The sequence below is a fragment of the Ambystoma mexicanum genome, chromosome 7q, assembly GCF_040938575.1.
Source record: "Ambystoma mexicanum isolate Mex_15411 chromosome 7q, UKY_AmexF1_1, whole genome shotgun sequence".
NCBI classification, from domain to species: Eukaryota; Metazoa; Chordata; class Amphibia; order Caudata; family Ambystomatidae; genus Ambystoma; species Ambystoma mexicanum.
Window position 1 is genome coordinate 916,060,835 of NC_090941.1, and position 22,997 is coordinate 916,083,831.

The 22,997-nt window shown below is 44.1% G+C and overlaps 1 protein-coding gene across 1 annotated transcript in view; it reads right to left on the minus strand.

Moving 5' to 3' along the window:
• Positions 1-4,300: 4,300 nt before the first annotated feature.
• Positions 4,301-22,997, minus strand: part of DDIAS (DNA damage induced apoptosis suppressor) — a 395,303-nt gene continuing 376,606 nt past the window's right edge. Inside the window, exon 5 of the mRNA XM_069639879.1 lies at positions 4,301-7,409. Within this exon, the coding sequence (XP_069495980.1) occupies positions 4,713-7,409 (2,697 nt within the window). The 3' untranslated portion in view covers positions 4,301-4,712. The remainder of the gene's footprint in view (positions 7,410-22,997) is intronic.

A 22,997-nucleotide genomic window follows, 5' to 3' on the forward strand; every position in this document is an offset into this window, starting at 1 on the left:
GAGAGGATCAATCTCGCCTACCTGGAGGATTGGGCTGACAAATCACAGCTGATTTGCCAACATTAATTTCAAGCTCCAGACCATTCATAAACTCACTGTACATATCCATGAGCCTTTGTAGATCTTGCAGGGTCCTGGCTATGAAAACAGTGTCATCAGGGTAGGCAAGAAGGTGAATTGATAAATCGCCAAAATGTGGTACATCACCATTACAAGCTTCAAGCCTTGGCATGAGCCTGTTAATATAGAGAGAGAACAGGATTGAAGCCATAACGCAAACCAGCTTCACATCATTTCCACAGGGAACCATTCAGTGCAGTGCCCCTTCCTATCACTTTTGAGGCATGATCTAAGATTATTATGGATGAGAATCAGTATATTAACAAGATCATCCGGGCAATTATACTCCCTCAGAGTTAATAGGCACTTGTTATGGCAGTGTCTATCAAACTTTACACTACAAAGTACTAATTCAAAGACTGTTCATCAGTACCAAGACCTTCCCTGAATCATAGTTGGCATTTTGATAAAATATTACTGCTATGAGCCCATGCTTGCAATTTTGCTCGGATAACCTTGCCGAAGATCTTAAATTGGGAGTTAAGAATAGATATAGGCCTATATGAATTGGGAAGATCTCTAGGTCCCTCCTTGTTCACAGGAAATAGCACGGCTGATTGTCATGTGTACGGAAAGTTATTATGGACTAGGAATGTTTTGAAAAAGATAGTAAGAAAAGGTTCCCAGAATTCCAGCATATTTTTGAAAAGATCGACTGGTATACCATCAGAACCGGGGCTCTGATTCTTTATTTAGGGCTACCCTTAATTCTTTGGAAGATACTCGCAAATGTATGGATCTTACCTCACTCAGGACAGATTCTGTGGCTACCCTTGTAGGATTTGCCATTTATGGGCTTATGTGTGGTATAGGTAAACCTATTTAGGCTCTCGACATCTCCACTGCCAAGCGTTATAGGTGATGTAAATAAGTACCATAAAAGTCTGTTAATATAAAACATTGCATTAGCATTGACCTTATGAATGGGAGGACCTTCTTCCCCCCAGGATTGGGGCGGGGAAAAACCTTGAAAGCAAGAAAAATTATCCTTCAATTACAGAACGTGTACATGTATGCAGGAGCTTATATTGAAGGGACCAAAGGTTGTGGATCCTCGGCTGGCAAAGGCCAGGACTTCAGCCAAGGTCTGAGAAGCCTATGAGGATTTTGTTATCTAAGCACCTGGTGAAATATACTGGACCCCTACTAGCAGGCTACACTGCAGGGACCAAAGTAGAGACTTTTGAATGCTGCCCGAGACGGCAATCGGGGCACATTGTAAATCGGATTTGGGCCTACAGCGAGAATCTTGTGTATCGTGATGTGAGACAGGAGCACTATACGTTCACAGGAGGCCCTGTAGAACTATCGTGCCATGATGCAGGTTGACAGCTCAAGTGACTAAAAGCATGTAGGAAGACCAGAACTCTTGGTAAAGGAGGAGGCATTAAGATAGTACAAGGAACAATCTTAAGGTGTTGAACAACAGGCCCAGCAAGAAGCTGCAGTTTTAGGTGAAGAGCACAGCGATCTTGTGACTGGATCTTACCTCGGGCATTCCTCTGAGTATGGTTTAATATAAAAGGGTGCAGCACAGAACAAAGGTAAGAAAATAGAACTGACAGTACTGTCCCCTGCAGCACTTATTAGGGGCTTACTGTGCCTTTCCGAGATTGATGATAATGTGTTTTTTATGTTGCGCTTTAATCTAAAGCGCTTACATAGGACATATTTATATACATTACTTAAGTAAACATTTGCAATGCTGACAGAATAAGTTTATTGGCCCTTCTGAAGGGCTGACGAAATGTGTATAAAGATCGACTATCTAGAAATGCATTGAGCTCAGGGGTCAGCATTCGCTTCTTTTGTTTGTTGCCCCAGCAGAGAAACCACCCTTTTGTGGCATTCTGTTGCTGCTTCTGCTGGGTACTGGAACATTATTTTGCCAGTTGGCTCTGTTGGAGAGGCTACAAAAATCAATGCAGGGATCATATCTGGTCTTGATACTTCTGTTCCAAGAGCCTTGAAAAGACTTGGCAGCAGGCTTAGAGGAGTATGAGATGATAGGAAGCGGCTATTCAGTTTATGTCTGAAACTTAGCTTTCATGATTAGGCGGTCTGTAGAGATCTTCCAAAAGCTCACTTTTCTCAACAAAGATCTGGGATCTTTTGGGCAGCTGTAGGAAAGATGAATGTAACTTGGGATTGCTTGTGTACATCAGCCAAGGTTAAGGTCTTGTCTTGCAATGTCCATATGACATTAGGTGTGCAAGGACTGCTTTCCTTCACTCAGCATTCTGTGTAACTTCACGTGTCTTTTGTTGGGGAAGGGGAAGGATGGAGGGCATTGATCGCGCGGAACACCGCTGACTCCCTCGCTAACATGGGGACTACTATACTTTGGAAGAAATCAGGTTTAAGCTATCATAAAAGGACCTTTAAACATAGCCGATCTAAGGAGAAGGCCTGAAACATAGCCCAGCCTTGAGAAGGACCAAGTATTGATTGAAACACGTGACGGCAGAATGGGCATATGCTAACTGGCTTGAATAAACTAGTGATCTAAGAATCAAACAATCACTGTTCGAGCCTCATTTGATACTTCATGGGATACATGACAAATTGGCATCAATAAGACTAAGATTAGGTACTGATAGTGAAGCAGTCCAATGGTACTCCCTATGCAGTATATTTGAAAGCAACCTGCGTTGCTCCATCCTCTGTGTAGTAGTAACTGCACATTTCCGTGGTGCGAATCCTCATATGGGAAGAAAACACAAAATGGCTGGTACTCCAAGAAAGAGTTCCATTCATGCAGGTATATCGAATAAGCCCTAAAAGCTTCCAGGTGTGGAGAAACCAGTTTGGTGCCCCAACCCCCCATCGTACTACAATACCGAAAATAAAACTTCAAATGCATGTTTACTGCCCATCTGCAGTAACTGAAAATACTGAAACTCTGTTATACCACACAAGCGGATCAGAGTTGCAGGGGTGCCCTCTGCTCTTTTTTTGAGGTATAACAGGGTCAGGGGTTGGGGGGGGGGGTCCCCCGCATTAGCAATGCCGGGATTGTGTCATTGGACAATGGCACTGATATCTATGGGATCACTGCGCACATGCATTTTTGCATTTGGAATTTCAAAATGCAGCATTTTCTGCCGCACACTGATCACATAAATCCATCCCTAGTACAGGACAACAGACCTATAAAGGGGCTGAAGTGAACTGGTGACCCATAATTGGTTCTGTAGGTTAAAGGGCTGGGACACATGTAACTTGCAGATTCCACAGAAAACAAAGCTCATTGGATACTCTGATTCTTGAAGCTTGAAGAATCTTTCAGTTTGGGCCTCACTATGAGACACATGGGGGGCAAAGTGAACCAGGCAGAGGAGAGGCCTCAATATTTCTCATTCTATCCGATGCTCATCTATTGTGTGCATGGATGTATGCAGGTGCTCGGATCAGGCTTGTCAGGCTGCTTATGCTATAGGAGGACCACGTGGAGTTTTCTGGCATTAGAACAGATACAGTGTCCAAGTCCAGGAGCTGGATTTCATCTCTTCCTGGTGGAAACCCTAAACACTTAGACCTAGAGGGTATTGTGGTGCATATTCAGACATAGTAGGCATGTGGAGCCCTTTGGAGTGTATCCTCCAGATCTCTACAACTTGAAGGTTCTTTGGGGAACACCATGGTTTTAGGCACATATGGGACCTCTGGGCCGCCCACAGTCCAAGTGCGGGATCTGGCAATGACCAATGGTTAGGAGAGTCCTTGCACGATTTTCAGGAGGACATTGCCACAAAGAATAAATCAACTGGTCATACACTGCTAAAACGATAGTGCACTCATCTAAAGTGTGCACTCACCTAAAGCTAAAGCAGTTTTTCATCAAAGCCATACATTTGAGATGTGAAGCAGAGCACAGTTGCCGGCAGTCGAAACAAGAGAACGTCGGGTCTAAGGCCAGTTGGACAACAGAAAACATGCCATGACCAGGAGCTCAGCAAAAGTATGTTCCACTAAAAAAAAACAGATGAGATGAGCATCAGGAAACTGACAATCACATGGAGGGTCAAAGTCTGAGACCACTCATAAATGCCAGGATTCCCATTTTCGGTTTGCATTTTTACTATGCAAAGAATGTTCTGGTACACTGTCCTGTAGCTAGGACATCTGAGGAGTCTGGCAGACGATTGAACTGTAAAGTTAAAAATAAAGTCATTCAAGGTTGTTACCATTGTTTTTTTTAATGAGCGGATGGTTAAACCTGCACACAGATTTATTAATTGCTATCCACGTTTGCTAAATAATGTGATGCTCTATAGGTCCACAAATCTTTGTAAGAATATTGCTGCAAGGGTAAGCAAACTGATTGGAACTCAGCAATTAAAAAATAGTCTTTATGAAAGTCATAACTTGTGACAAGAAAACTAGGTTAATAGCTACACAGTAGCAGAGAAAAACTTTAATGTCCTCCCCATAAGAAAACAAAATATTGAGCTCATCAGCCCCAAAAGCAAGAAATGTTCACCAGAACAGTATGGGTATGTGGAGGTCTTCTGGTTGCAGATGGCCGGGACTGAATTTGCATAGGATACAGAAATAAAATGCATCAACAAAAACATTCTGCCTTTCCAGTGTCAGAATAGTCGCTTTTGTACAAGGTCACAGTGCTGGGAAATTATAATTTCTTCAGCAAACAATTCTGGGGACCAGCTGGCCCCCCACTCATCAATTTGGTTCAGCAAACAAGATGACACATCTGCAGCAGGCACTGTAAGATCGACTGTGCTTTCAGAGCGAGTTGGTGCCAAGCTGAAAGTAGGTTTCGGAGGTGAAACTATATTCTTTCTAACCGTGGTATAGCTTGCCGGCAGTGCAGTATGCACGAGAACTACTGATGGTTGTCCATATGAACTTTTTGGTTCACTGCTAATTGAATGGTCAATGGTATTCCCTTTGCTGTGGGTTCCTTTATTTAGATCTCTATTTTTTATGTCAATAGCAGCACTGCCAACCTCAAGCTTTTTCACCAGTTTGTCGGTTGACAAGGTTGGTAGCTTTGACTTGGGAAATGTGGCAGGCTTATGTGGTTTTGCTGCCGAAGGAGGTATACATTCCTCTGAGTCACTTTCAAATAAGTCTGCAGAAGGACTGAAAGGACAGATATCCTCCAGAGCAGGGTGTGCATTTGTTGCAACGTTTGCGGCCCCAAGATTGCATGAACTTCTTCTTTTGAAGATGTGACCAGTTGACTGACCCAACGAGTTACTTTGGAGCGGAAGCATCATTCCACCACTTTTGGAATTAATCAGACTGCAATATGCTGGCATTCCGACACTGGTTCCTTTGCCAAGTAAGGATCCGACCTGTGGACATTTCTGCACCAATGGAGTGGATTGGGAAGAGGGAACAAAATCTTGAGAGTCCACATTTTCTTGATCGGAATCAGAGTCTGAATAAACAAGATATGAGGAACTTTCTTGTTGAATAAAATTATTTGATTTTCGTAGAAGGTCCTCATAAGGCAATCTTTTATAGGCCAGGTCATTATACGACTTCCACCCACCACAACTTGCAGGCAATATGCCACTCTGATAAATGTTTTCATGGCTCTGCGGATGCACACTTTCTAACATTATTTCCAGCCCTTCATCAGTAGCATCAAAGAGATCACCAGAACCATAACTGTTTTGGAAACTATTGTTGCTAGAGTCCTGATATAAGGGCTCTGAGTCAGTCACTAATTTGAACGCATTATTTTCGTTTGCACCATTGCAGTATGTTTCCAGATCAAATCCACGCTCTACCAGAGAAGCATTCTCTTTTGATGTTTGCCAGAACTGTCCCTTGGCTTTAAAATTACACAAACAATTTTCAGAGCACTGGTGCACAAGTGCAATGGGTAATTGTGCCGATTCAGCTTTAGCTGGCACACACGGGTACTTTATAGGATTTTCAGCCAGCTCACAATTTTGCCAAGGTTTGCTTCTCTGTGCCTGTTGTGCATTTATCCTGCAATGGACAATGCTGCTTTCATCTGATGTAGACGAGCTTGTGGAATCTCTTTTTGATGCCAAACGGTGTGAACAAAAATCAAGACCTGTGTTATTATTCTCTTGATGTGTGTCAACGGGTAAATGTTTAGAACAATCATCACTATCTACAAACCTTACTTTCTCAGCGCTACCCAATGAGTGACAACACAAAGGATCACAGACCCTGTAGGAGTTAGCAGCCTGAAACAGCGATGTCCCTGATTGGCATCCTGCTGGTGCATCAGTTGATACATGCTTTGGCCGGCTTAGAGGCGTAGTGGGAATTGATTTAAAGTCATTATGAACCCCACTTGTCAAGGATCTGTGGGAGTCGCCATGTTTTTGGGCTTCAGAGTTGCTTTCATTTTCAATTTTTGCTATGAATTCATTAAGACTTTCAGAGAAGGGCAGTTCCTCCCAAACAGCGGGATGATCCTCATCGGCACTAACTCCATGTGTCTTCTCATCACTACCAGCACCACCAAATTCTTTTGAAGAGCCATACAAAGCAATGAATCCTTTGCTTTCACTTCTACAATCAGAAGCACTCAAAGTTGTTCCTAAAGCACACACTGGCCAGCCAGTAACATTTTGTTTGGAAGCAGAATGTTGCCAATATAGGGTGGCATGCAATGGCGATAAGCCACGATTGTCAACTGATTCGAATGTTATCGGTGCAGACATATTTCCCAACGTTTTTGTATTCTTGACTCTAGCAGAACTAGCAAACACTGGATCTGTGCTTCCGACATTCCTACTGAATCGACAATGCATTTGATCTGCTTGTTTTCCTTTGCTTCTCCTTTTTGATCGGGAGCTAACCCACTGGATATCTTGAACTGGCTGGGTCCCAGGGACAACCATACAGGGTTTTGCGGTTGGGGTTTTATTTTCCCCTGAATTATTAGTGACAACATTGCTCAGTTCGACCCCAGAGAATTCTTGCGTTGTTGAAAGATCGCACGATGACCCCAACCCAAGTGACAACTGCCAATGATTCAATAAAGATTTCCTGTCTCTGGACTGAACATGGTTCTGGCGAGAGCGACACAAGCTGCTCAGCTCGCTGCCTGGTTGATCCAAGGATGTCAGAGCGCAATCAGGAGATGGCGGGGTGATCTGAAAGCTCTTGGACACAGCCGATTGCAGAAGTTTGTTGTAGAATTTGATGACAGTGCAGCCAATGTCACCAACACTAGGCACAAGAATCTGGTAGGCCACAAGATCTTTTCCATGCCTATTTGAAGTCAGCAAACTATTGCACGAAATGGATAGTTGTTCAGCTTGATTATCAAAACTCTGAAAAAGAGAAAAACAATCTCAGGTTAACTCTTAATGACAATATTTGAATATTAAAACAAGCAACATGCCAGCAGCATAAGGACTATTGTTTTCCAACATAGGTATGATTTGATGAACTAGTTGCAATATGTTAATAGCACTACACAAAAGGCAAATCATTCCCACAGTGGCAATTTAAAGCGGGTTAAAACTAAATAGTTCTGCTTATTTTACATGCACTGCGGAGACCTATACAATAAAACTGAGGAGTCTCCTTGATGCCATACATAATGTTTTTAATCAACTACATGCCGCATCTTTCTTCTTATTGTAGAACCTTTCTGTGTGTATACGAGAACGGTGAACACGGCCCAACTCAAAGGGCCTTGTTACCGCCTAAACCATATGACTTGCCTTGAGAATCTTGCTCTAGAACCAGAACAGTGACATCACACAACTCCATGCAACGAGCACTAGAAGAGATTCCCCTTTTACAGACCAAAATGCAACAAGCAGGTGTGATCAGCTTTAATGACCTGTTCCGTTACATGATGAAGCATTCAAACCAGTCGCCAGACCTGGCATCCTGTTAAGAGCAGAACTGTCAGCCAGGATTGGTGAATGGGTGTCCAGTAAAGGGTGCTGGGAGCAAGCCTTTCAGAATTGCTGATAAGGTTACAGCTTCATCTTTTTCACGGAAAGATTAGATCTACTAAATTATTTTAAAAGTAGTTTAGTTAAAAATACATATATGAATGAATTTATGTGGTCTTATGTAATTCAAGTCTTGCTGGGAAGCAGCAGAGAGCTGCACAACAAGAGGACACAGTAAAAAGTATAATGTTATATGTACACAGTTAAAGTGATAGGATAATATGAGTTAAGTTTAAAGGATATGGAGAGAGGGAGTTTAGAGGTATACAGACAGGGGACGCATGTCAGGCAGAGAAATGCAGACGCAGTCAAGGTCAGCGATATTCAGCAGACATGATCTCTGTACTATATTTTGTAGAAGTACTTCATTAAAGCACAATAGGACACATGCAGGTATAGGACACATGCAGGGATGTGACCAATGCCAGCTTTGAACCAAGTTTTATTTTTGTCAGAATGAGTAATGGCGTAAACATGCACAGGTTCTGGGTGTTTGTTTCTCTACAAAAGAAAGGAATTCTGGTTTCTGTAAAATCTATACAAAAGGTATAGTGCATCTGGTGTCTCCTAACTAATAGGAATACTGGGCTCCTCCTGCTTCTAAGCTCTAAGAACAGTTTAAGGGTTATGCACCCAGCACGCTTCTTGACAGCTTGAGGGACTCAGCAAGTATCTTGGTTCCTAAAACACAGGCCCAGCGGTACAACACCCAGCTTAATCGTTCCAAGGATATAGCCCCCAGCTCACTTCTTTCAGATCCTATTGATAAATTGTTCCCAGCTCACTTCTATGGGATACACTGCCTTGCTCATGCATTCCAGGTCCCAGGGATAGTGTCCAGCCCACTATGCAAACAGGGTTATGGCATCCTGTTCTCTCAGCCACAGTCTAAAATATATAGCACCAAGCAAGCTCTCAAGTTAAAGCTATCCTCACCTTCTATCCAGGTTAACCAATACATCTTGTTCCATAGTAATTCGCGATCAATGCGATCACAAGCCTGGGCCATGTCAACGAAGGCGACAAACTTTCGTTCTTTTGCTGATGGCATCCATCTTTAGCAAATTAATAAGAAATAAATTTAGCCCACAGCCAATACCCTTCACGAATCCGGTCAGACGGATGTCAAAAATGTTGCTAGGCGTTATCCAAGTTGACAACCTCTCAAGTAACTGCAAGGCGAAGATTTTTCCAACAACGTCTAGTAAGACTATGGGCCTATAATTTGTTGGTTCAGATCGTGATCCTTTTTTGAAAACCGGCACTATTATGGCATTTTTCCATGATACAGGCAATCTTTTTTAAGAGGCAATGTTGTTAAATAAATCAGCACAAAACTCTGCCCATTCTTCTGGGTGTTGTTTGAGAACAGTGTTTGTCAAGCCATCCGGCCCGGGCGCCCTTGAACTACTGAGTCTCAAAATATTTCCCAAAATTTCGGATTTAGAAAAACAGAGTTCCCATGGCCCCGGAGATTCAAGTTGTTTCAATTCAATCTTCATTCTCTTTTTGAATAATGACGAATAATGATCACTCCATTGAGTTTCCGATAACATTAATTTGCATCGCTTGTTGGGTAGACTCCATGTTGTTAATGATGCCCCAAAAAGTTCTAGTATTTCTCTGCTTCAAGCTTTTTAACATTTCCTCAGAGTCCCTCTGTGTAGCATGATTTGTGGGAAACTATCCAGTTTCTATATTTCCTTCTTACTTGTAAGATTCGATTTTATAATTACACTCCAAGTTATTCTTCAACATCCTGATTTCTTTTCGCATTTCTCGTTTTTTCATCATAACTTCAGTTATGTCTTTTAGTTTCCACAAACATCTGGAGAAACAATGGGTATTCAATTCGATCCTTTATGGAACTTACAGTTGTTCCTGATAACCATGTAAGGTCTATAATTTGCTCGTGGTTCAGTCTTAATCCGTTTCACCCAGGCACTACCTCAACAGCCAGGTTCCATTTATTTTGACCAATCGAACATGAATATTTATTCTCTACTTTGACCAGATTGTGGTCCCTATACATCATAGGGATCACTCTTAAATTTTGAATCTTTCCCAGTAGATTCTCCGTGACATAGAAATAGTCTAATATTGACTTTGAGTTCTCTAGCCGCCATGTTGGATTTGGGGGGGATGTCCCCTCTGCTATTTCCATTCAATTGGAGCATTCTTCGACATTCCATTTCTTCCCTTCAAGCTGTTTTAATTTGATCTTTTTGCTTGGGAACCTTCACCTCGCTCAACATGATATACTCCATGTTTAGATCTCCACATAGTACGATTTTTACCTGTTCATCATCTGTGAAAATTGAACCAATTACATCACTAATTAGATCCAGGAATTCCCACTCATTCAGTGCTTCATGCTGCCAATAGATGTTAATTATGTACAGCTTCAGTTTATCATCATGATCTTTATCTTGCAATTGGATATTTACTTGTTGTAAATGGGTAGAAGGATTTGTTGCCTCTTCTATCCGTAGGCCATGTTGTCGTTTGACCATTGTTATCAATCCAGCCATTGGACGTCCCTTTGGATTCTTGACTGCTGGATTCACTGCAACCTCAAAGCCCACTGCAGATGGCGGATCAATGAGCTAGGTTTCCTGAAGACATATAATATCCAATTTGTCAATTATTCCGGGTTTGGTGTTAAACAAATGAATATATCCCCTTGTATTCAAGGAACATATGTGCAGTGATTGTGTTTCATTCTTTTACTGGCATTAGCTGCCTGTTCTTAAATTTAAACTTCTTGCCAGCCAGGTCCACTGATCTTAGGTGTTATTTTCATCTGTGTTTTTATCAGTCATTTTAGGAAGTATTTGATTACTTGCATTGCAATCAACTGGAATTATGATTGCATCTTTCTTCCACTCATTGGACTTCTAGCTTTCAATCTCACAGGCACCTGCGTTGATCATATTTATTGATGCCAGTTCTAAGCTCTTACTCACCGTGATCATTTGCATACTGCTCTCCTTTGTCGTCGTTCGCGAGTCTGTCATCTCCGCATAACCAGTTTGCTTCATTTTCGAACTCAATTCAACTGGCTCCACTTCTTTGATATCAAAACCATGTGAATTTAGAGCATTACAATTCAATATAATTATGTCTCTTATCACTCTTGAATAAATGTGTAGGAGCACTCAATCTGTCGTTTTTTCATCAACGAATGGCATTGTCTTAATATCGTTAGTTAGAACAGATCTTAACTGTGGAATCTGATTGAAAAGCTGTAGGACGTTAATCTATTCAGAATAAATCTGTCGTCAACTTGGAAGATTCTTTCTAATAGTTTGTTGTTATTGATTTCCTCTTAGTCTCTTGTTGTCTTTGGTTTATACTTGGCTGTATTTTGTCTTCACGCCAGGATTCTTTACCAGCTTTTATCTCATTTCGTAGATTAACACTTTTCGATCCATGTATAATAGGGGCGTTTCCACTTCTATTTACAGATTCCCCTAATATGCCAAGTTGGGAATTTACCATTCTCAAGCCCTTTAAGGCCACTAATTCTCTCCTCTGGTCCAATGTCAAAAAGCTATTCAGATTTGGCAATTTGTGAATTTCATCAATCGTTTCTTTCTTATCTTTTTTTTTTAGGTGTTATTTCCATCGTACAGACTCTTCTTCGTTCCGTCTCCTGAATTGGTTGTTTTTGCTGTTCAGGATTACCTTTTTGCTCATAGACCAATTCCACCTCATTTACATCCTCTGATTCTGCTTCTATATCAATGTGTTCTATATCATGCGTTGAGAGATTCATTCGTTCTTCTGTTATACGGTCATCTTCAATTTGTCGTTCTTCTGAAGGAATTTCATTACTTTGTCGCTTTTCGGTGGCGCTCTTGGTAGGACTTAGATCAATCCTTCCTGAGTTGGTCACTGGTCTGCTCGTATTTTGATTTAACTCAGTTTGTATCATCCCGTTTAATGATTTGATGTTCCGCAAGAACTTACAGGAATTCTTGGAGTGAATATTTTTCCTGTTCGGCAAATCTTTCGTTAGTCATGTCTTTTTTGCCAGAGCTTTTAAGTTCACCTCTATTTCTTTTTGCTCCAATCCATGCTTTTTGTTAGAGAAGATGGAGTATGGCTCGTCTTTATCATGCATGACCACAGATTTTTGTTTCAATGTGGCTTTAGGGTCTTCAGCTAAGCCACTAGCCACTGTCGAAGTAGATGGAAGCTCGTTGTTCACTTCGACTGCGATTCGCTCCATGTCAATAGACACAGCTTCTTCGTTTGTACTTTTATCCTTCACTTGATTATTTATCTCATCATTCATCGATTCTATGGAAGTGGCCGGGTGCGATTTATTACACACCGTTATTAAATCAGCAACTATCTTTTGAAGCGCAAGCTCTGCATTTATTGAGTGCTCAGCCATACCCTCTTGTATTGCCCCTCACAATTTAACTTCACAAGTTATTAATTGTCTTTTCAGTATTAATACTGCTTCTGTAGCAACTTCTGCTAGAAGCCCTTTCTCTTCAGCATTATTTTTTAACTGTTCTTTTAACTGTTTCACCGTCATTTCAGTGTTCTTGCACTCGTTTAATGCGTGAATTCTCGTTTCCTGCAGCATTATCTCCAAATTTGCTAGTTTTGCATTCACCATTGCCATAAGCGTATTTTGATCTTTAACGCTTTAATGAAGATTTTCATATAGTTTCATCAATGGGGCAACAGTGATCACAAATGCAGATTTTATATTTGGCCTTAATTCATTAATCACCTGTTCCACCAGCTGAATGCAATCTGTTCGCTTCCTCTTGTTATCTAGAGAGTTCCCGTTATTTGTTTCCATTATTGAAGAATCCGAATCAGAAGAAGTCTCAGTGGGCCCTTCAGAAGAGTCCACTCTCAAGCTTATTCGATTTGCTCATGTTATGCCATTTCGCTAAACTTTGGTTGCTGGTATTCAATGACTGCCTACTAGGCAGTTTTATATTTTGTGAGCTTAAGATTCTCCTACTCGGACTCTGACTAGAGTCTAACCTTCTTCTCTTATTTGGGCGGTAGGACTGTTGAACTACCAAATAGTCATATTCTTCTTTTTCTTTTTCTGAAATCATCCAACAATTTTTTCAATTGCAACCTCGGTCGCAGCCGAGGACTCCTTCGCAAGATTAGCCACCAAGTCAATCGTATCCATCCTCAGATGACCTGCACTTATCGAAGCATTCATGTTTCTTAGATCACGAATTAGCCTATCGGCTACTACTAGAGAGTTGCGCCTTTCGTTTGTCACATCATCCTGTGGAAAAGGCTCCTTCCATGATTGCTTATCGCCAGTAACGAACACTAATGAGACTGGCAAAGCCTCTGCGTTAGCAAACACCTCATCCTCAATGGCCACGCACAATTTGGGGCTCCCTTCTCCACCTCTCGTGTCATGTGTGCTTCGTAATGTTGTTTGTAATGTGCAGTTCGTGCCAGCAATCCCCTGCTTCACGTGGGATTTACTGACACTGTCAACTATACGGAATGCTAACACACGGAATGAGAGCAGGTTTGCTTTTAAACTTGAAGCAGCTGTTCGCGTCTTTGTTGATTTTTGCGAGAAAAGCCCCTTAGCTATAATGTTGCTTTGCTTAGAAGACTATTAAGTGCCGGCAGCTATTTCTTTCTCCCCTTTGTTGGGCACGTCTGGCTGATTCAGCTGATCAGTGTGTTCGATGTACCCCAGTTAGCCACATTTAGCATGTTTGCCTGTTTGCTGAGCAACTATCGGGACAGAGGTCATTACATCAAGAGTTTGATCAGTTAGCAGTTCTATCGTTTCTGCCAGGTCGTCCATCTGTGATCGCCGGAGATGTTTGGTGGACGCTGCACCATTTAAGTCCATCAAACCAGCCACAATTTTTGAATAACAGCGTCCAGTACTTACATCGTTCCCAGATTCTGCGTGATACATCGTAGTTCCGGGTTCAGATTGGAAGCGCTGTGAGCGAGCTCGTGTTACCGGCTCCCTCAGCGTGGCAGAGGCAGTGGCCCTACACGACTCCATGGGCCACGCAGCACACACAGCCTCAACGCCTCCCACCGACACACTGAACACAGGGAACACTCAACAAAATGCGTCATTTGCACAGCAGGGTGCAAAAGTGCAGGGCAAAGGCAGTGTACACATGTGCTTGCATGACAAGTGGCGCTCACAACTACAATTAAACCCTCGTCGGGGATGATTGGATTGTAATTGTACATGCTGCCTGTATGCCAGGCAGCGTTTATAATGGATCCCTATGCATAAAGCAGATGGACCCCATAGAAAGCATCAGCATTTGCATCGGCCTGAAAATGCATGCCAGCACAAATGCTTGACGCATTTGTATGGTGGTGATCCCATTCTCCTTGACATTCTATCTCACAAACTCATTGCTTTATACCAGCTACCTTGAAATTGATGGCTGCAGACTACAATAGTATACCTAGTTTTGCCCAGTTCTCTGCCTGCTACAGCACCCACTCTGGCTAGTCTCTTATTTTCTTTCCTCTTACATAATGAATGCACAAAGCTAACTAGATGTTTATGCAAATTAGTGAAGAATAGGTTCATTCAGTGTGTACATCTACAGATCTACGGCAATATGATACACTGTAGTTAGCCTCCAGAGATTGCGTTGCCCTACGATTACGGTTGCATAATATATTTTCACCTGCGGGAGAGAGTTGGCCAAATCGTTTTCAGGGCCTTTGTATCGCATCCCTTTATTTGTGTCCATTCATGCAGCTAATATTTCACATTTTACAGACACTCATCCAGGTCTCGCAAACTCTACATGTCCACTGGCATACTAGAGTATATTTTATGTAGGGGGAGTACCATTTGCAGGGGATGTTTGAAACATGTATTTAACATTTACTTTGGTTACAGTAAACGTCAAATAAAGGTTTCACTGCATGGTTGGCCTCTGGGTGTCAGCAGTGTGCCAAACGAAGTGAATTTGTGATGAGACCATTTTACAGAAAGCGCCTTTACATTTTTTTCATCCGTTGCCATGTCGAGTAGGTAAACTAAATTAATCGGCTTGCAGGTTCAGCAGAATTTAAAAAAAATTCAGGTCAGCTTAAGTTATTTAGGTTCCTTTTCACCTATTGTAGGGTTCCTGAATCCGTTACCCTCTTCGCCTCTCGTTTATAGTAGTTCAAGTTGCAATTACAATTCCCCCTTTCCCAGGGTGCACTTTCATATATGGGTTTGGGCTTCCTGGCTTCACAGGTCTCTTCCACCCAAGGGTCTATCTTTTCTGTGCTCTCTTTCTTATCTTCGAGATATGGGCGTGCCTTCCCTTTTCCCTACAGTGATAAGCCTCCAATTTAATTTCTTTTCCACTCTATGGTTTTCTTATCTCTTCTAATCCCATTCAAACAGTTATGTTTCACTGGATTAATTGCAATAGATTTCCCATTATTACTGGGATGAGTTTCATTCAACCTATGAGTCCCACTTAGTTTGCTGGTATTCCCATGCCCTGTTTTACTTTCCGAGTTCTGGGGCCACGTCGGTGGTAACTGAAGGCCCTTGGATTCTCTCTCCTCTTTATTCATTTATTCATTTGTTTGTTACAGCAACAATTTATCTCAGCGCTAGTTACATTAGGGTACATAAGTACAGAACATTAGGGTGGAAAGGTTAAATATTGCATTACGTGAAGGGAGGTGGATGGAAAGTTACATTTTTCAATAGAGAAGGGAGTTAAAAAAAAGGGGGCAAGCAGTAGGGGATGGAATAGTCTTAGGAGGAGTACAGTCAGTCCAACAGCCACGTCGTCAAGTTTCTACGGAAGGTCCAGTAGGCCTGTTCTTTTCTGAGAGTGAGTGGAAGATTGTTCCAAAGTTTGGCTGCCATGACCGGGAAGCTCTTGCCCCCTACTGAGAGGCGGTTGAAGTTTGGGGTCTTCAGGAGGTGAGAGTTGGACAATCTCAGTGGGCAGGCAGGAGAATATTTCTCTATGCATCGTGACAGGTAGGTTGGGGCAGTGTTGGAGAGACAACGGTGGACCAGGGATAATGTCTTGAATTTGATCCTTTCCCAGATGGGCAGCCAATGTGCAGCTCTCCTAGCATCTGAGGAATGGTCCAATTTGGAGAGGCCAATGGCAGCTTGGAGGGCATTATTCCGGATAATCTGGAGTTTATTCAGGTTGTGTTCTGAGGTGCCGGTAAATAAGGTGTTACAATAATCGAGCTTGGCTCCAGTGATAGCTCTTGCTATTGTAAGGCGGTTAGGAGTGGAAAGGGCCTGCTGGCATGAAGCAGTTTGGCTGTGTAAACCGCCGTTGAGACAATTGAGTTCACGTGGCGTTAGAAGTCGAGGTAGGCATCGGGTAGACCCCAAGAGTTTTGGCAGCGGTAGAGGTGGTGATGCGGTTACCATCAACGATGAATTCTTTGTAAGCTGGATCCATGTTACGAAGTGTGGGGATTGAACAGACAATGAGGATTTCTGTTTTGTCGTCGTTGAGACAAAGTTGGTGAGAGGCCATTCAACTTTGAATGACCTCGTAGACTGCGTTTATGGTTGCCGAGTCCTGGGCGTAGGATCCAGAAAGTGGGATAAGGAGCTGCATATCATCAGTGTAGTTTGTGAAAGAGATGCATCGTAGGTCAAGGTGGTCAAAGAGGGGTTTTGTGTAAATGTAAGAGAGTGGGGGAGAGGCGGGAGCCTTGGGGGACTCCACAAGTGACAGGAGTGGGTTCAGCAGAGAAGTTGTTCATAAAGACACAAGGGTATCTGTCGGCTAGGAAGGACCTCATCCAATCGGAGGTTAATGGAGAGATGTTTGCTGTTGCAGTAAGTTGAGAGCAGAGGATTTGGTGGCCTTCCAAATCGAATGTTACAGAGAGGTCTAGCATCATCAGGAGAGCTGGTTTGCCAGTGTCTTTGATATCATCGATTTGTATTTTCAAATCTAGCAGTGCAGTTTCAGTTCCGTTTATGGGTCGGAATCCTGATTGGCGGGTGCCCAGAATATGGTTTTCCTCAAAATGCTGTTGCATCTGGATGTAGGCAACACGGTCCAGGATCTTAAGGAAGTAGGGAACTGTGGTAATGGGGCAGTAGTTTGTCAGGATGGACAGGTCTAGGGAGGGTTTCTTGAGGAGCGGTGGCTTGCTCTCCACTGTGTCTCCTTCCTGGAGATGCTGTTCTCATCAATGGGACATCACAGGGATCGTGACTCGGACTGGTAGCCGTTTACTCCCCTGCATGGTCTCAATAATGATGTATGGGCAGACTGCCAACCACTCTAATTCGGTGGTCAAGCCACCACCGCTCTTTCTCCTCTACCTTTCTTGGCTTTTTTCTGCTCCCACATGCCGGTTACTCAGTTTCTGGGTCTGCCCTGGAGCAACAGTCGCATGTCAGCTCTGTGTTCTTCCGAAGCCCAGTCTTCTTCCTCTCAGTTATGCACAGGGGGCTTCCCTGCATCCCTCAGGTCTTTGCTCGCTCTCAGCCTCCTCCCTCTTACTGGTTAGTCTTGCAAACCTTTTCAGCCTCCACTTTGCAGTCCATTGGAGACTTTAATTTAAAAGGGATAGCTTCAATTTCTTGTCATTCCTAATATAACTTCACGTTATCTTAATGAGTTTGATAACAGTTTGGTATATTGGATAAGTCCCTATAAGCCATCACTTGGAGGCCATCAGGGAATTCCTCATGGGAATGGGAGTCCTTGTGCCCAAAGAGGAAGTCTCTCCTGGCGAGGTCCCACTTGCCTCGACCCATAGGGAGGGTGTTGTGAAGAGGGCTCACCTCCCTAGCCTCACAAGGTGTTCTCCCCAAAGCTCCCGCTTGGGGAGAACAGACAAATTCCCTCAATTCATCACACTCCCCAGCTGGGCTTGCGTGGGAAGCTGATGGATTGCTGTCTTGCGGGTGGTTTGTTGCTTCTTTCTGTGAAGAATTATATGGATCCCTCATTAAAACCCTGCCTAAAGTCTCCTTCCAGGTGGCCATGGAAAGGCAGACGCTTCCTGATCTTGACCTTGGGGGTGGTGTACTGCTGGAGGATCACCTGGGAGGAGACAGAGCCCAGGGTGGTGAGGAGATCCCGTGGGATGAGACGCAGTATTTGTCCTGTGAAAGGATGTGCCTTTCTGGGTTGCCAAAACAGTTAATGGCTTATTTGCATTATTGTGTCCCTGATCCACATATAAGATCTGTGACCCGGGGTACAAGCACTGTTAGATCTGGGCAAACCTGGTCAATACACAGACCGCTTGAGAATAAATACCCATCTATATCGATTGCTCAGTTTCAGGAACGCATGTTGGCTTTATTAGTACTCATCAATATGTGCCCAGAAGATCTAAAATGGCATCCCGGGTTAGCACAAAAAAAAAAACATTTCCTAAATGATTGGGCTACCACTTCTGATCTTATTGCTACCTTTTCCTCTGTACCTTCTGATTTGATTATGTTAACTTTGTTATGCCATAAGATATTATGGCTCACTTTAAACAATGTTTTTGTTGTCATATAGTCATGAGTGCCTCTAAAATTATTTGTTGATCTAGCCTCTTTCATCAAGTGATATACTCTATTCTGGCTTAATTGTTCTTAATTTGTCCTACTTTTGTTTTGGGAAATTCGTACCTTTGTTGTGGCCGTTGTATTTATGTTTTAACGGAATTTGTATATTTAGTATTATTTATATTTGTAAAGGTGCTCATGCACTAAAAACAAATAAAAACAAATAAATAAATAAAAACACCCTTCTTACTCCCCAAGATATAACACAAAAGGAACTAAAGAAAATGTTGTAAAATCAATATCTTCCTCTCTAACAATCAATCTTAACAGGTCCATCTTTTAATGAGTTTAAGGGAAATAAATCTACTCTAAAAAACGAACTTAACTGAAGGGGACTACAAGTCTCAGAATCACAGAAGTACTGGGACGAGGAAGAGGGCTGAAGAGGCATGCAGTAGCTATAGTCAGGCAATTAGGCCCAACAGCCCACACCTGAAGGAACCTGGGAGGCATAAAAGGCCCCCTCAGGTGCAGGCACTTAAAGGAGTGGAAGGAGCTGGAACTGCAACTGGGAAGCGAACTGCAGTAGTAGTAGCAGAAGGAAGAAGACACAAGGCTGGCAAAACAAGCAGACCTGGGAGAACAAGAGGGACGCCAGAACGTGGAGACAGCAGATTCACCTGCTTATTCTGAGAGGGTCCTGTTCCCCCAAACTCTGAAGGGTAGAGGCTGCAAAGCGGAGAACGTGCAGGAGAGCGGTCTTTCTTCATGTTAACCAGATTGCCATGGTTGCTGAGCTGTGCACGTGCAGGAGACCGAGGCAAGTAGCAATTATCCAACCGTGGGCCTCTGGAGTAAGAGGAACTCCCAAAACGTGTGGCCGGAACTGAGACATCTTTACTGGAGAACGGTTTGGGTACCCAGTGAGTAAAGCAGGGTGTTCTAACACATTGCTGGTAACTGTATCCAGCTCGCTATTAACTCACATAAGACTTTAAGCAAGTAGAAGTTGTTTATTGCAGATTGAAAGTCCCTTAACAATGGAAATGTAGCACTTGGGTATAAAACTTGAAAAGCATTTTACTTGCGTGTGAAGCTAATATTGACTGAATGCATTGTTCCATTATTTAAAGACTGTTTTCTACTTGGAATGGTCGCGTATTCCTAAATAAGGAGAGGAAACGCTGCTAAGACCATTAGCGAATATCTAACCTTGACAAATCAAGAATTCTAAACTTTAACTTGTGAAAACTACATCAAAGACTAGTTGTGTGTTCCTAATTGCGATTCCCTAAGAAGACATGAACTCTATCATGGGAGGGGCGTGGCTAAATGGCTGCGTGAGAGGACCTGTCCTTGAGGAGCTCCCGCAGATCCGTCATTGATCCTTGAGAAAAGCAACATTTTTCTGTGGATATACATGCCTGCAGCACACCTGTGGATGTATGAACAGTAGGGGCATGAATCGAGCGTGAGGATGGCTCGATCGGCAGCGGGACAGGAGAGCTGTAGCTGCCCGAAGAATCTGGGTGCCCGTGACTCGGAGGATTGCAAGATGGCCGAAGACGGACAAAGGGCCATAAACTGACCGCAGTGCCGCAGTAGAAATGGCAGGCCAGCGCGGCGGAGACCAAGCCAGCCGCGGATGTGGGGGACACAAGGAGTCCAGCCCGTGAGCCGACTGGAAGACCTGAGTGCACCCGCAGCAACCAAGCACTAGCTGGAATAAACATTGACTGAGGGGGGGAGACCCGAGTGCTGGGTCCCGGGGACAGAAGTGAGAGGCACTGGGGCCAGTAAAGCTGCGCATTGAACGCCGAGAGGTACCCGCGGGCTCAGCACTCCTTAACAAGAGATCCGAAGGACAATAACATGGTGCCAGAGCCCCCACGTAACAAGCTACGAAAGACGTATGGGTCGATGGGCCGCTGGGATGGGGCCCTAGTCCTGAGAGATCCACACCGCCCATAGAACGGGGCAGAACAGTATAGCCTAGGGCGGAGGAGGCAGAGGGACACCCCCGAAAGAATAATATCCGCATTGTAGGATTGCCAGAGGGAATTGAGGGGCCGAACCCCACGGAATACGTTGAAACTATGCTACTGCAGGAAATAACCAGAGGGGCGTTGACCCAGGGGTTTGCTGTGGAAAGAGCGCACAGGGCTCTGATGAGAAGGCTGCCACCGGGAAACCCCCCCCCCAGGCCAATGATAGCTAAGATCCTGAATTATCAGGATCGGGAAAATATTCTTGAATTCTTTCGGAAGGGCGGAACAATAGAAAAGGGGACAGCAAAGATAACCGCATAGCCAGACTACACATTGCAAGTGCAGTGCAGACGAATGAACTTTGGGGCTGTGAAAAGAAGACTGCGTGAGACGGGCCACAAGTGTTTGCTGATCTACCCGGCCAAGCTGAAGGTGTTCCATAAGAACAGAACTTTGTTTTTTGAAACTCCGGAGGACGCCATGGGATGTTTGGACACGCAGAGCTCCCCCCCCCCCCAAGAGTCAGGAATCCAGACGGGAGATGGAGAAGATAAGTAATAAACGGCTATGGCACCCAGGGTGACGCAGCATGAGACACTGGCACTGGAATATAGTATTAGACACATCTTATGGGAAGGAGCTGTTGGGACTATACATGCATGCATAATCCGATAGTACCAAGAAACCTTATTCACATAGCGGGAGCCCTTCGGAGCAAACCCTCGTACCCCCATAGAGTTAAGTTTAGTTAGGTCACCGGTAGCCCGGTGACACCCTGCTGGGTTCCTGCCCTCGGCACTCCGAGGCAGGACCAAACGCGGGTGGGCCCGAGATCCAGGGATGGAGCTGGGCATTTGATGGGGGTGGGTGGGGAGGGAAGGGGTTGTATGCAGTGGTTTGAAGTTGGGGAAGGGAGAGGAAGGGGAGGTTGTTGGCAGTGGGAGGGGTGCGAGCCAAACTCTGTCACCAGGAGCGGAAAGGGAAACTGCGAGGAAAGGCGAGATATCAAGTAAATGGCGTCGGGTAGTCTCAGAGTGGTGACCTGGAATGTGCGGGGCCTCAATAGTTACTTAAAGCGTAATAAAGTAATGATGTACCTGAGAAGGATGAGGATCGATATAGCATTACTACAAGAAACCCACCTCACTAGAGAGAAACTGGAGGTGGTCAAGAGGAAATGGAAGGGGAGTGTCACAGGAGTTACATACTCAGCGTATGCAAGCAGAGTCATCATATGGGTGGCACCACAGGTGCCGTTTCAGCTGCTCCGGTCGACAGTGGACCCAGAAGGAACAATGGTGGTAGCGGAGGGGCTGCTGGAGAACCAGGAAGTGAGCATTATAAAGTTATACGCCCCTAATCAGGATACTGCGGCTTACTTTAGGTCTCTATACAGTAAACTCAGCCCCCTGCTGGGTGGCGCGATACTATGGGGAGGTGATTTCAACTGCACTCTGAATCCCATGATGGACAGATCAGACAGTAAGATAGACAAACCCACACCGGCTGCTAAGGTGTTACAGGCCCTGTTGACAGATTTCAAACTTGAGGATGTCTGGAGGCGACTGCACCCAGCAGATAGGCAATACTCACACTACGCAGCGTCACATGACCTGCACACTAGGCTGGATTATGTGTTTGCAGCCGCTGAGATAGCAGGAGAAATGGTGGGTGCGGAATATAAGGCCAGGGTGCTTTCGGACCATCCCCCCAGGGCCTGTATCCTGACGTGGAGGCTCAGAGCTGAGGCCCTGCAGGACTCAGGATTCCGAGAGGACCTAAGGGAGGCCATCACAGAGTACTTTGACATTAATACTGGCAGCGTGCAATCTGTGGGAACAGTATGGGAGGCATTCAAAGTGGTAGTGCGGGGGGAAGCCATATCAAAATCAAGGAGGCTCCAAGGAGGTATAGAACGAGAATTGCAGGAAGCGGAGAGAGAAGTAGAGGATGTGATGAGTAGGGGGGGGACCACCCGAGAAGACGGAGTAAGGATGAGGTTGCTGCAACAAGCCAGTAGCGAGCTCTGGGATAGACTATGTAAACTGAACTATAAGAAATATGTAGAAAGGCAGCATGCGGGTGGTGACAAAACGGGCAGATTGCTGGCCTAGTTATATAAAAATGAGACACCCTGACCAGTGATCAGAGAAGTCAGGGGGAGGAGGGCCAGATCCGGGATACCCAAGAGGGGGTGAACGAAGAGTTCCTTAGATATTACAAATGCTTGTTTGAGGACATGGGAGGAAATATGGGTCAAGAAATTCAAGAAACACTAGAAGACATAGATCTGCCCTCATTGGACGACTTCGAACGGGCAGACCTGGATGCCCCTATCACCTCAGATGAACTGGAGATAGTGATCCAACACCTGCCCACGTGCAAAGCGCCTGGGTCGGACGGATTACCCAGCGAATTTTATAAAACGTACAGACAAGAGTTGCTACAGCCACTGCTGTTCAGGTTTAATGA